At 40.2% G+C, this 13,753-nt stretch overlaps 2 protein-coding genes across 2 annotated transcripts; one reads left to right on the top strand and one right to left on the bottom strand.

Moving 5' to 3' along the window:
- The first annotated feature begins 3,065 nt into the window (after positions 1-3,065).
- SCRG1 (stimulator of chondrogenesis 1) lies at positions 3,066-4,917 on the top strand. The gene is made up of 2 exons (XM_010022803.1): positions 3,066-3,301; positions 4,863-4,917. The coding sequence occupies exons 1-2, from the start codon at positions 3,066-3,068 to the stop codon at positions 4,915-4,917; spliced, it is 291 nt and encodes a 96-aa protein (XP_010021105.1).
- A 3,398-nt stretch (positions 4,918-8,315) lies between these two features.
- Positions 8,316-13,545, bottom strand: SAP30 (Sin3A-associated protein, 30kDa; the record flags this gene model as incomplete). Its single annotated transcript, XM_010022802.1, has 3 exons — positions 8,316-8,649; positions 10,691-10,789; positions 13,423-13,545. Coding segments are annotated over 3 exons (345 nt in total), but the record flags the coding sequence as incomplete, so codon positions are not given.
- Positions 13,546-13,753: the final 208 nt, after the last annotated feature.

Genomic DNA, 13,753 nt, shown 5'->3' with positions numbered 1-13,753 from the left:
TCCTAAATACCTCTTCCATGGAAATTTTCTTCCATTAAATACTTAAATAATTAAACTCAATTATTTGAACAGAAGAATGTTAAACTGTATTCCCTGACATTGGCATTTATCAAGGTATAGTATAAGCAAACTTGTTCTCTTTAGGCATTAGACGTCTCTGAACAGAACCCTCATAACTGCAGTGTTTATACTCCTACAAAATAAAACCATTATTATAATAATATAGGTTCTTTACTCAAGTCTAAAAAACAACATTAGGCAAAGTTAGAACAAAGTTTACATTATTTGAGAAGTAGTTTTGAGGTCTAAACCTAATAAAGACAGTATGTTATTCAATACTGCTCTCTAAGGTAATTAAAAAATAGATCCCCAAGGCTCCATTACTAGTAGTTTATAGGCGTCTCCTACTCAAAAGTTCACATACAGGTTCATGGAAACTAAAAAGGAATTATTCAATGAATTTTGCTTCTAAAAAGGAAGTTAAAAAACACACAAAGGCTTATTTTCACTTTTTAATATTTTATTTGGCTACTGGTGTTCAAAAACCAAGTTTGCACAAAATCTCACAGAAAAATATAATCGAAGAGCATGAAGATGTCATATTTTATCCCTACTACGAATCCAAATTCCCAGATTTTCTTACAGTCTCTGGCATGTCATTCGCTGGCTGAAGAAATGGAAGATCAGAAAGATAGCTATGGTGGTGATATAACTACACAGGAAAAATAACTACAAAATACAGTAAAAGTATAAATTTAATAGCTTATTGTTTGTTTTTAAGGGTGATCTCAAGAGCTGAAAAAAGTATCCCAAGTGGGACTCCATTAATTGACTTCTATAGCTGGTGTGCCTTATTATCTAGGTAACAGCTCTGCCATGTTAACTTGGCCTTTGATAGTCTTTGGTCAGGTATTGCCTTATGCCAAGTTATTTTTGAGTTAGTTTACAGCAGTCTACTCTTCAGCCTCGCAATAAAGACTAGAGCCAGGCCATAACACTGTAGTGTTAGGGGATTGACACCAAAGTGCCAACAGGGTGAAGGGCAGAAAAGTCTTCCTTCATAGAATGCTTAGGCTTGAAAGTGACCTTAGAGATCACCTAGTTCCAATCCCCCTGCGATGGGCAGGGATGCCTTCCAGTAGACTGGGTTGCCCAAGGCTCTGTCCAACCTGGCCTTGAACACTGCCAGGGATGTGCCATCAACAAGTTTTCTGGGCAACCTGTTCCAGTGCCTTACCACCCTCACAGTAAAGAACTTCTTTATATCTAATCTAAATCTACCCTTTGTAAGTTTAAAGCCATTCCCCCTTGTCCTGTCACCACATGCCCTTGTAAAAAGTCCCTCTCCAGATTTCTTGTAGCCCCTTTAGGTAATGAAAGGCTGCTCTAAGGTCTCCCCAGAGCCTTCTCTTCTCCAGGCTGAACTCTCTCGGCCTGTCTCCATAGGAGAGGTGCTCCTGTCCTCTGATCATCTTCGTGGTCTCTGACTCACTCGAGCAGCTCCACGTCCCTCTTCTGCTGGGTGTCCTAGGTCTGAACACAGTATACTCCAGATGGGGTCTCATCAGAGCAGAGGGGCTGAATCAGCTCCCTTGAACTGCTGGTCACACTCCTTTCGATGCAGGCCAGGACACGGTTGCCTTTCTGGGCTGCGAGTGCGCTCTGCCAGGTCATGTTGAGCTTCTCATCAACCATCACCCCCAAGTCCTTCTCCTCAGGGCTGCTCTTAATTCATTCTCTGCCCATCTTGTATTTGTGCTTAGGATTGCCCTGAGCAAGGTGCAGGACCTTGCACTTTGCCTCGTTGAACTTTGTGTGGTTTGTGCTGACCGACCCAGCTCTCAAGCGTGTCCAGGTCCCTCTGGATGGCATCCTTTCCCTCCAGCGTATCAACTGAGCCACACAGCTTGGTGTCATTGGCAGATTTGCTGAGGGCGCACTCAGTCCCACTGTCCCTGTTAATGGCAAAGGCTTGAGGGTAACACAAGTGTCTTGAGGCTAACACAAGTACTGTGAGGAGCACTCAGGGGGAGCTTGTCATCGCTTTGAGTTTGCTTTCAGAACAGACTTCCTATTTAAATTCAGTAAGATAATAGACCCCTCACATTCAAGCATGAGGAAAGGTGAAAGCCCCACTCTCCTTCCTAAGTCCAATAAAGTCTAGGTTGAAGCATTGTTCCAAATGCCAGCCTACAAGTGAATACAATTCAAGGGTGTTATCCGAAGCTTTGTGGCATGGCCCGGCTATGTGCAAAGCAGCACAGAATAGCCCAGCAAGCATTAAACAAGCTCATGCAGGTGACAGAAAGCCTGGTCACTGACAGGAGAGTTTTGCAAGGGATAATTTATCCCACCTTTTACAAAGCTAATTAAATCAGAATGAGCTTCTATAGCAAGACTCAACTAAGTAGCTTGCAGTACCAAAAAAAGATAGAAAACGAGATGAAATTGTCAGTAATGCAGCATCATACCGGAGCCTGCAGTCCAGGACAGTGGCACCTGGCAGCCCGGCAGAGAGCTTCAGCTGTCTCTGCTGTTTGATGCTCCAGCTTCTCAAAGCAGCCCATGGCACAGCATTCAATCAGCAAAGTTTTTTCACAACTTTGATGGGGAAAGATACTATTATTTTTATGTGAGCGATTCTTGTTTGTAGAGGCAAAATGGCGAGGAAGGCAAGGAAACACAACCAGACATTTTCCCCTGGTTTGGTAGCAATCGTTAGAGTCACTCACACCACCCAGAGAACATAGCCAGCTCAAAGCAATTTTCTCAAGGTGAGAGGCCACAGAAACAACAAAATTGCCAGCAGCAGAAGCTCCAATTCCCAGTGAAAGGATTCCCAAGGTTGCACAGAAAGTAATGAATATCAATTCTGCTGCAATATTATTTACCTCCTAGGAGAAAACACTCTCCAGCACTCAGGCTCAAATACCTCCAAAAGTTCACAGGAAAAAACAACAGAAAGATGCAAGCCAGAGAGCAAACTAAGGGATCTGTTCAGGAGCTATACCTGTGTTATGTGCCTCATTTCTCTTTAGCACCCTGCCACAGGAAGCTTGGCAAAAATGAAGATGGTCTCAGCACTGCTTCTGCTGAGCACCCTCCTGGGTACCCCCGCGGCACCTTCCCGGCATCCCTCTTGTTACAGGAGAGCCCTCAAAGACCACAACTGTGAAAGCATCTCTGAAGGCAGGGAGAACCTTCGTCGAATCACTGATGGTCTGCAGAATCACTTTTGGGAAGGGAAGGGCTGTGACATGATCTGTTACTGCAGCTGGAATGAATTGCTCTGCTGCCCAAAGTAAGACCACACTCATTTTATATAAACCTGTACTGCTCTGTGTGACTGCCCATTATATAGCCATCATTTTACAGTTTCCACTGGTGGAATAAGCTTTTAAAGAAATGCATCACCTCACATGGTTCAAAAGTATATCAAGAGAGCCAATTACCTACTACACCAACAGTTTTCAGGTTTTGTTTTCCAGGGTCATACCTAGGAACTGCTTCTATTGTGTATATTGTGTAAACCTCCATGCCCTATTATAGGGGACTTCAGCATTTAAATTACCCTACTTTTGACTCTTCTGTTTGATCTAAACTGAGCATGAGAACTACATCAAACCCTTATTCACAGTACTTTGCAAAGATTTCAGGACCATAAACAAAACTATTTGATTTCTGTTCCACATTAAAGAACTGTATTGCTATTCTAAGGTATATGAACATATGTTAGTTGAATAAATGATTCTGTAAAGACAGCTGTTTAAAGTAGGAAAGCAAAAAGGGAGAACAGAGGCTCACAAATGCCTGCAAGGGAGGGTAAAGATATAGCCCAAGAACATAAACACTTCTCTAGCTTGCTGGCACTGCTGACAAAGCTGAATGGTGAAGTTCTCACTGAACATGGGTTTTGTTGTTGTTGTTTTACAGAAAGAATGTACGTCGCAACAAAATTAATATTGAGTTAATAAACACCACCAGCCCATACTGGCTTGAAGTAATAAAATGTATTAAGATGTATTATTTAATTCAACTTTCCAGCAACATCTTTTATTCAGGAAATTTAGATTAAAAATATCAACACTGCAAAACTTACTAATGCTTCAGGGACACCAGAATGTAATGGCATTATATAGGCAAGCAAAAATTACTTTTAACATGTGCTCCTCTTACTACGCAAGTTTCTCAAGTCCCCTAAAATCCAGTAAAAGGCAACTTTTCAGCACTCCTGTGGGGGACTATGTCTGAACCACGTGGGAATGACTTCTGTAGCTACAAACCTCATGTTCAAACTGAGCACAATTTAAGTAAGTTTTTCATCTTTCACTTTTCCTAAAACCAGGTATGGTGTCCTGACCCTGAAGCACACTTTGGGTGTCTAGCTTCAATCTCTGAACTTTGAGAAGCCTAATAAGGCCTCTTGCTTTGATACAAATACATAAGGAGGTTTTACTTCAAACATCCTGAGGTACAGACAACCTACACTCCAGGTCTACTCTGAGGACAAACTGCACTCAACAGTACGCATGCACATGCCGAATGCGTGCACACACTTTGTACTGTTATGTATTTTCTAAGTTTACTTTATCAAAGATAAAATTCCAGAGTGGAGTCTGCACTGTTCAGTCAATGAAAAGTTTTGCCATCTCTTCCAAATCAGGCCAGCAGAGGTAGAAATGCAGTATCTACATCTAGACCTGCAGTTACACTTGCACTGCTGGAAATGCAACCCACACACACAGTAATCCCATGCATACTCCACCATAAGCTAAAAAAATCGACACGTAGAAATGCATGCCATGTTAAAGTTCCGATAAGCCAATGATCTAATTATTTAAATATCTGATAATATCTTTCAGGGATATTTTCTTTGGACCAAAGATATCTTTTGTGATTCCCTGCAACAGTTGGTGATGGATATCAAGTCTGGCGGTGAAGACAACAGACATCACTCTACAATCACATAATAATGCTTTCAAGGGGGAAAACAAAACCACCATCAGAAAAAAAAAATAATTCTAACCACAAGACAGTGCCTCTTCGACACTGTAGAAAAAAAATCCTTTATATACCTTTTCATAATCTCAAATATGAACAAAGTTCTGTTAAATTTGGTTGCTGACTTAAATTTCCGTAACGTGTAAAAGACTGTACAAGCTCGTAATGCATTCTAATATGCATCCCCCAGCAAAAAGCCTAACTCCTGTTACTCAGCCCAACATTCTCAACTAGTCTGGATGAAAAAACTTCAAGCCTAGGTCTTCAGATCATTAGGAAGGTGCAGCAACCCACTGCAGCACAGCTTCCTATTGCTTTGCCATAACACAGTTAATGCCATTTTAATCTGAAGCTACTCAGTCCCCAGCACTTCTGCAGACGGGCTCCCACAGTCTATTTAGGCATCTTAAAATTATATGCACTTATAAAAGGCAAGATTTCACATTTAAAAATTCCACGGGGTGTGGGAAGTAGTAAAAATGCATATTAATAGTATACTAAAGCATACTTATATGTCTAACTGGTCACCTGCATTAACTATGCAGTCTGTAAAACCTTAAATTGCTTAATCTTAACATTGAGCATTTAAAATGCTAGAATGGTTACAACAACATATATATATACATATTCAGAAAGACGTCTAAAGAAGATGGGACCGATGGAAAGTCTGTTAAGGCAACACAAAAATCTACACTTAAGCAGTTTTTTTAATCAAGCTTTGAAATACAGTACTCCAGAAATAAGTTTAAATGCTGGCTTTTTATTTTTGGGCTAGCCCTGCAAGGCAGTAGCTAGGGAAGGGAAAACAAAGAGGTATCTCAAAATATTAGAAGTAATCATCTTCATGTTTAAGAGTCACCATGATCTAGGCTGTAGATAGTCACCTCTCAACACCTGCCAACACCAATCACAGTACAAGAGAAAAACAGCCAAGAATTTACATGCCTTTTTAAATTTAAGGAAAGCCCCTCAAACAAGCCAGGCTTACAGGCAAGTAAGCATGGCTTATTGCCTTACATGCAAAAACTCTTTGGCTATCAAGCCAGTCACAGAGTCTTTTCCACTCAAAAAGTGTACTATTTATCTAGTAATATTAAACCCTTACACTACAAAACCTGCTACCACCAGCTTACCAGTCTGATTTTGCATGCAGTATGAAATATCAAAATGACTATTTTTCTTCCTCTGTTAGTAAACCAGGGTTGCATGGTGAGGGAGGGAGGTGATTATACACAGCTAATAATAAATGTTTCAAGTAAATCTGTGCATACTATTTTTGCCAAGTAATTTTTAGGCTACTGACTGTCAAACAAACAGTTTGTGTCATCAGGCTTTTTAAGCCTGGTTTGTGTAATTATTCTCAAGTCTTTTAGGCTTCCTACCAAATCATCAATTAAGGGTAAAAAAAACCCCATAAATCTGACAACCCACAGTCAAAACATTCAAAGTCAGTGCTCTGCTAAGAAAACACACGGTAACTGCTCTTGTGCAAAGTCCTCTATAACCTTCTAGCAATAACAAGGGCACATTACTTCTATTGGTTGTGCCCTCTAGTTTCTATATGAATCATGTCACATATGCCTGGCATTCACAGCTTTCCAAAGCAGCAGCAGCACAAAAAATAAGGCAGATGCAAATCTGGGTAGTAAAGTTAGTAGGTGGATCTCAGTCACTTCCCTTCCACCATTCCTGGAAAATCCATAATCCACTGGAGAAAAATTCTGCTGCTTTCCACATGTAGCAGGATATGGTCATTTTAGGATACCACTTTAAGATTGATTTCCCATAGAAACTTGGTTTTGTTTCTCTCCTTCCCTCCCAAAGCTTCTTCTATGGGTCCTGCCAGGCCTAGGTGAGAACATTCACCCATGCCAGGCACTCAGAGAAAAAGCCTTCGTCCTTTGGATGTCCCTGGCTGTTTATGCAGCTAGTACTTTAAATGTGACAAGCTGAATTTGTGCAGCTATTTAGCAAACAACTTCACAGTCACTGTAGCAAAATGGGCACTAAAACATCTCTTCAAAGGAATACCAATTTTAGCTGCTACTAGCTAGGTATCACTAACTGTCTTGAACTTCAGCCAACACTGCAGAACTTTATTGTGGAAATACGTAAGACACTGCAAGTGAAAGAAATAAGGCCACTGAGAGTTACTGGGAAGGCAGCCAGTTTGAAGTTAGGGTTTATGGTTTATCATCGTTCAGTTCTATGCAACTGTCACAGGTCAGAAAAAGCAAAGTGCAGCATCTTAGTTATAGTGATGCCAGCAAAACAGTAGTTTTCAAAAAACTCACAAGATTAAAATCGAGCAAATTAGACCACAGAAATACTGCTTTCTCATTTTTTCCCAGATTAAGAAAAACCTTTTAAACATCTGATATGGTTAAGGGTTTAGACAAATGCTAACTGAACAAGCTGAAGCTGTGTTCTCTTCTGCTTTAAGAACTGTTTTCTTTCCACCTTTTCTTCAACTTATGTGCAATTTAAAGCAGAAAAATCATATTGCATACACCACACATTTAGACTGGCACAACAGTTACATGACAATAAAAAGTCACTCATAATATCTTCAACATTAGACTTTACCAGATATTCAAATAAAACCGATAGTATTGCAGGATATTTTTCTCATATATGTTATCATAAGTTTTGTTGTGGGTTTTTTAATTTATTTTATCTTTTTTTTTTAAACAGGCCTGAGCTAATGCATGCAACGAAAAAGAAACAGTATGCCTATTAGAAGATACTATACTGACCCAGCACAGACTCCGTTTTCCATTCTCCAATTAAGTTCCTAGCAGCAGCCTATGTAGATGAATGGAAAAGTCAGCAGCTAAAGGATTTCTTACCGAGTGGAAGGATTTCTTGGCACAGTAAGCCGCAGCAGTCTTTTCATCCCACTTACAGCTTTGAAACTTGAAAGCTGCACTTTTTCCCCCATTTTAATACAGAAGCAAGGCAGACTCAGTGCTTGGAAGCACATATCCCAACAGTGACAAGATGAATACACATATCAGAAAAGCCCCATCAATTCTTGTTTCAAGGGGACAAATAAAATGTTATTCAACCATTTCTGCCCAGCTAACAACTAACTGTCATTTAAAAACTTTTACCTGAAGAAAAAGAACCTATTGCTAAGTCTGCTACAGATTTTGGGGTTTTTTTAAAGGCATCTCATCATGAGAACTTGAAGTACATTCATAAATATATCCTTGGCACACTTTAATTGAAAAATATTTTGATATTATTACATAGTTAGTCAAAGCTTAACTATTAGGTACAAGTAACTCAATAAGTTACAGACACACCCACTCGAGCAACAGTATCAGTGATATTTATTTAAAATACTTTTGCTGAGGAAATTTGTTTCCTAAGAGATGGTTTTCAAACAAATCAGCAAGGTTATGAAAAATAAAACAGAGACAAAGTCTCTGGGGAGAAAAAGTTACAAAGAAAGCTTCTGCATATCAACAAAACCTCAGTCTTTTGATTTGCAGCCTGAGACTCAGTCCCAACCTTTTCCGTCTAATGAACCCCACTATCCATCTTTAGATCTGGCTTGTTCTTCTCATTCTTCACCGAGTAGATGAAATATGTTAAGGTGTCCTTTTCATTCACTGGAATTGTCCTAAAGTGGCAGCCAATTATCTATAAAGGAAGAATGCAAGGAAATTAAATAACCACTCCTATATGCAGTATCTGAAGATTCAGTCTGAAATTGACTATATTAAACTTTAAAAGATTAATAAAAAAGCTTAAAGAAAAAAAGCTACCTCTTGTCAGAAGTCTTTAATAGTAATAAGAAAGATAAATAGGAACCATTTTATTGAGAACTATGAACTAGATATAGCAGAGTGTACCCTAAATTCCAAAGTAAAAAGCCCAGAAAATTCAGGGGTGGGGGGTGGAAGCTCTCAAAAGCAGCACAGGAGTATCATTACATCTGTGTAGTTTAAGCTTGACTATAAAATTATAAAGCAAGTAATGACTGTAGAATATCAACAGAGCAACAGCGCAGAAATGGGAGGCTACTGCTCATCACTCAGGCTGGGGGGGTGGTGGTAATGTCTGCATCAAGTCACAAAAAGAAACATCCAAGACAATGCAAGAATCTTCAAAATTTATAATTGAACATTCAGATCTTCAAAATACTATCAATGAAAATTCACTATGCTGGAACCACTAAAATATGATGTTCCCTAAACACATTTTTGAATCATTTTTCCTGATTCCATTCCAGAAGTCCTTCCCTTCACCAAAATGAACAACAGCTCTAAAAGAAAGCATGCAAAATATTATACCTGCATGAGTCTATTCTCTGGCTTTTTGCAGAATATTTTGTTAGACTGAAATTAGCAAGCAAGAAACATGGAATTGCTCATTTAACTACCACAGAATGCAAGTATAAATGTTTAGCCTGATTAGCAAGTTAGGAAGCTTCCTAAACCCCACCCTCCTAAAAAAGACATCACAAAGAAAGTTTGAGAGAGTCCTCTGAAGTGAACTTTAAGTAACAGCCAGAGAAGTGTCTATGATATGTTAAGACAGGTTACAGGGAATCACATGCACTGTAAACTACACGAGTTCTGCAGCCATGGTTCACAAAGACCTGCATGTCAGTAAAACCAAGCACATGACAGAAGCAGCTTTGCCAGTGTACACCATACAGTAAGAATAACCTAGTGCAAATACCTAGACAGGTACCTAAAACAGACCCTCCAAAATGTAAGTTGTGCAGAACAAAAACTGCTTGTGCTTTTTCAAATCACATTACTGCTAATTCAAAAGCTAGCTGTACCTCAACTCACATAGAAGAAAACAGAAGTCTGATTTTACATTCTTACGTGTAGTGGCAGCAGCTCAGCCTGGAGATCTCCCATACATTTAAGATTCTCACTTTTAATCCACACAAATTAAGGGAGATGCCAACAAAATGTCTGCACTGGAGTACAACTGAGTAGCACTGCATGAAGTGAAAAACAGTTGCTATACCTCTCTTTTTAAAAGAGGATCATCATTTCTCCCACATATTTACATCAGCATGCTGTAACTGCATCTTTGCAGCACAGAAGAATTCCTTAAAATTATACTTTCATGCAGCAAAGATGCTTATGTACAGCTGTACTCACACAGCTCCAGCACTTCTAGAAATACTGATAAAAAACCCTAATGTCATAAAGTTCCATTTTTCTGATGGCAGATCCCAGTGGTTTTAATCAACAGAATTATCAGCAGAACCCTGGTTTTTTCAGGTTTCCGTACTTTACATATAAAGCACACGCTTGCAGTAACTACCTTTCTAAAGCAAAGTCTGAACCTTGCTGCCACCTCTCAGTTTCTAGTTCTTTCAGCTTCAGGTGAAGGTGTGACTGATGCAGACTATAATGCATGGTTCTATGATATTCAGGGATATACAGATCATCTTATTGATCTAACTCAAAATCTCATGTTTTTAAAGCAGCACACACTCCTTTCAGAAGTTAAGAGTCCCACCTCTGGAAAGAACTTTTACTTTTGATTTAACTTGGCTCAAGAGCTGTGGCCAGTGAAGGAAGCTAGATAAGCAGTTCCCTTTTGTTCTCCTAAAATCCAGATTACACATGCTCTTTATGCAAGTATCACATTGTATAGAAAACAATATGCTATAGCAAGTTGCATTTTCTATTATGAAACAAACACTCATACATACTTCAACGAGCTGTGCTTTGTTAAGTCCTGGTCTGGTCTGTAGCTTGAAGTGTCTTTTGTACCTTCGAAGTGTATTTACTTGTAACTGATATAAATCAACCTAGAAGAAAAGGGGGGGGAAGGGGAGGAAATCTAATGTAACTGGAAACAATTCAACCATTAATAGTTTGCCTCTCAAAAATATTTTGGAATCTCAGAGACACGTAAGTGAAAACAGTCAGCCCAGCAGATCGCATTTTAACAGAAAACAAACTCCACCCTGCACCTTCCAGCAGAAAGGAAAACAGCCCAGCTCAGTTTAAGAGCATTTCATCTTTATCAAGCATGGCTCTGCCTCCCTTTAGCTGTGGACAGTATTCAGAACTCACTGGGTTTTCTGTCTGTCCCCAATTCAAGCATGATAACACAAAGCCCAGTAACAGCTTTAATATAACATCCATGAAGATACTGATTCAAATGAGGGCCCTATATTGTGATTTTGGCCATCAAATTTTATACAAATTCCATGCAAGATATAGCACATCCACACCATGAAAGAGCACGTATTAGAATCAGGAAAAAGTCTACAGTGCAAAGTTTTTCTTGGCTTGAGGTGAGAGAAGAAAACAGCTGCTCTTGCTCTCCAAACGTATTCCTGTTATATAAGCACAATGCAGGAGTTACGTGCACGGGCAAAACCGGCCAAACTATTTTTCAGTGCAAGTGGACAGTTGAGAGAACTGCACAAGGTCCTCTTAGGGATACAAATACACAACCTTAACCCAGTACTCTGCCTGTTTTGAATCCCATGAACTCTGACCAACAGTCACTGCTCCCAGCAACAGCATACCTTCCTACCACCCTCCTTGACAATGGAAGAGAGCTTAACAAGATGACTGAGTGGGAAAGCAACCTGAGAAAGCAGGCTGAATGAGAAAGTCTGCTAGATCAGCGGCAATTACAGTAGTGTTCTCCAAACTCACTGCATTAAAGATTGGTTAAGACATCCACTTTTGCTTTAAATGCATTTAGCAGTCTTACTATAGAACACTTAAAGAAAAGCAGTGTTACTGCATACTTGGTAACCTGGCCAGACTTGATGTGATACAGCTTCCGTGACAGGGGATGGATGGGTAGGTAATCTTTTGGTGTTCTAAAGCTTACACAACACAAATTCCGCTTCCCAAGTCACAGTGGGGAATCACACCCCAGAGCACCACACAGGAGTATTGGCAGCTTTCCATCAAGCCCCAGAAGCTACCCGTACTGCAGAAGCCTCTTCCCCTCCTACAGGAACCACTTCTAACAGGTAACAATGGTCATAACTGAGATGGAAACAGGAAGGCTTTACAAGTCTTCAGAAGAATGATACTTTTCTAACTTTTTCCTTACTAGGCTGAATAGCAATTGAAAATAAAGATGATGAAGGGCCAATGGGCACCTAAGGCATACAGTAATCACATGGGATGAACATACTGCCTTTATCCAAATGGCCAGCTGAAACTCCTCAAAAATACTTCCCAGGCAGTTTTATTTCCCACAGTAGTACCATTAATAGAAAAAGCTTGCTCTCCTGTTCTAGAGATACCCATCAGTTGTGACATGTTTTATAATTCTTTCATGAGAAAACAAAACAGGCTTGCAGGAGAGCTGCAATTACCACTGTGCCAGAGAGCTACCTGAAGTCACACAGAGCATTAGTTTTAGACAGAACTCTCAAAGAAGTCCCAGATATTTAACAGACAAACCACACAGCCCAACATCAAACTACTCCCAATCCCTTAAAATCCTATTAGCCAGGGCCTTCAGACTGGAGCCACGTGCCTTTAGACACGGATTCTTGTACAGAATTTCACCACTTATGCTGCTGATTTCTGCAGATGTTGACCATAAGGATGCCATCAAATTAACACTTATGGAGCAATGTTTGAATGCTTTAAAAATCCCTCTCAGAAGGGACCACGTAGGCACAACAGCCTCTGCTCAGAATCACCACACTGAAGAGCACCTGCTAAGCCAGGCTGTAGCAGAAATAATCCAGAGCACGTGTAGGAAAAATAAGAGTCTTTGCTGCAGTCTCTCCTACTGGGCTCTGAGAAAGGTCAAAAGCTGTAGTTCACTTTTTTAATGGGTGAAGTCTCACTGGTCTGCAGTGGAGAAAACAGGTGGGAAAAACACCACCTTCTTGTCTAGCGCAGCTCCCTGAATGTCTCTTCACCCAACAACAGGGTAAAAACAAAGACATCGTTAAACTGTGTGTTTAACATGAGTAAGGCAATAGAATAATTGCTAGAGCCATCTCCAACACACTGAACACAGAGGAAAGGATCAGAGGAATGGGGCACGGAAGCATTTATATCCCAAACCCGATGTGCAATTCCCTTCAAATTGTCAACTCCTGCAGAAGACAGAGTATGCTGTTATGTGGCAAAGCACCACTCCGGAGAGGAAGCACCAAGGAGGAGAAAGCTGGAAACAGCTGTTTTCTGAGAGACCTAGCAGACACTTAAAAATCACAGAGAGTCTTGTTCATTCTACTCTGCACAATTACTATGGAAAATACACTGTAAAATTCTGTGAGATTTTGTTAAATTAAGAGTGAATCGAGTCTTCTCTTTCCCACATGCCCCAAAGTAAAGAGAGCTGTAAGAGTGGGAAAGCAGTGTCCGGTCGGACTTGGTAGTCGTTAACAAGCAGCTTAACAGGACAGCTGGGAAAAAATAAACAAACCAAACCAAACAACTACTTAGCTACCTCTGGAGTGTCGATGTCTTGCACGGGTGAGTCACCATCATCATCGCTGCCTTTCCTCTTTCTTCTATTTCGCACACTCTGAATTAAGTTTTTGTGGAAGTCACAAATATACAGATGTCTTGCCTGGAAGAGTAATACGGCATCTTTCAATCAAACTTACATCAGAATCTCCCACTTACAATATAAATGCACATACAGAGACAACCCTTCAGCAACCACAGTCGCATTAACTGAGTTGAGGAAGGTTTTTACCAGATTTCTCTAAATAGAGTGTGCGGTGCTGCAGCTCACTGCCACCGGTTTGGCCGGAGGAAGCTGAAGTGCTGCAATC

Source organism: Nestor notabilis, unplaced genomic scaffold (genome assembly GCF_000696875.1).
Source record: "Nestor notabilis isolate BGI_N333 unplaced genomic scaffold, ASM69687v1 scaffold18889, whole genome shotgun sequence".
NCBI classification, from domain to species: domain Eukaryota; kingdom Metazoa; phylum Chordata; class Aves; order Psittaciformes; family Psittacidae; genus Nestor; species Nestor notabilis.
Note: the sequence above shows the minus strand (reverse complement) of the source record. Positions and strands in the feature narration are given on the sequence as shown.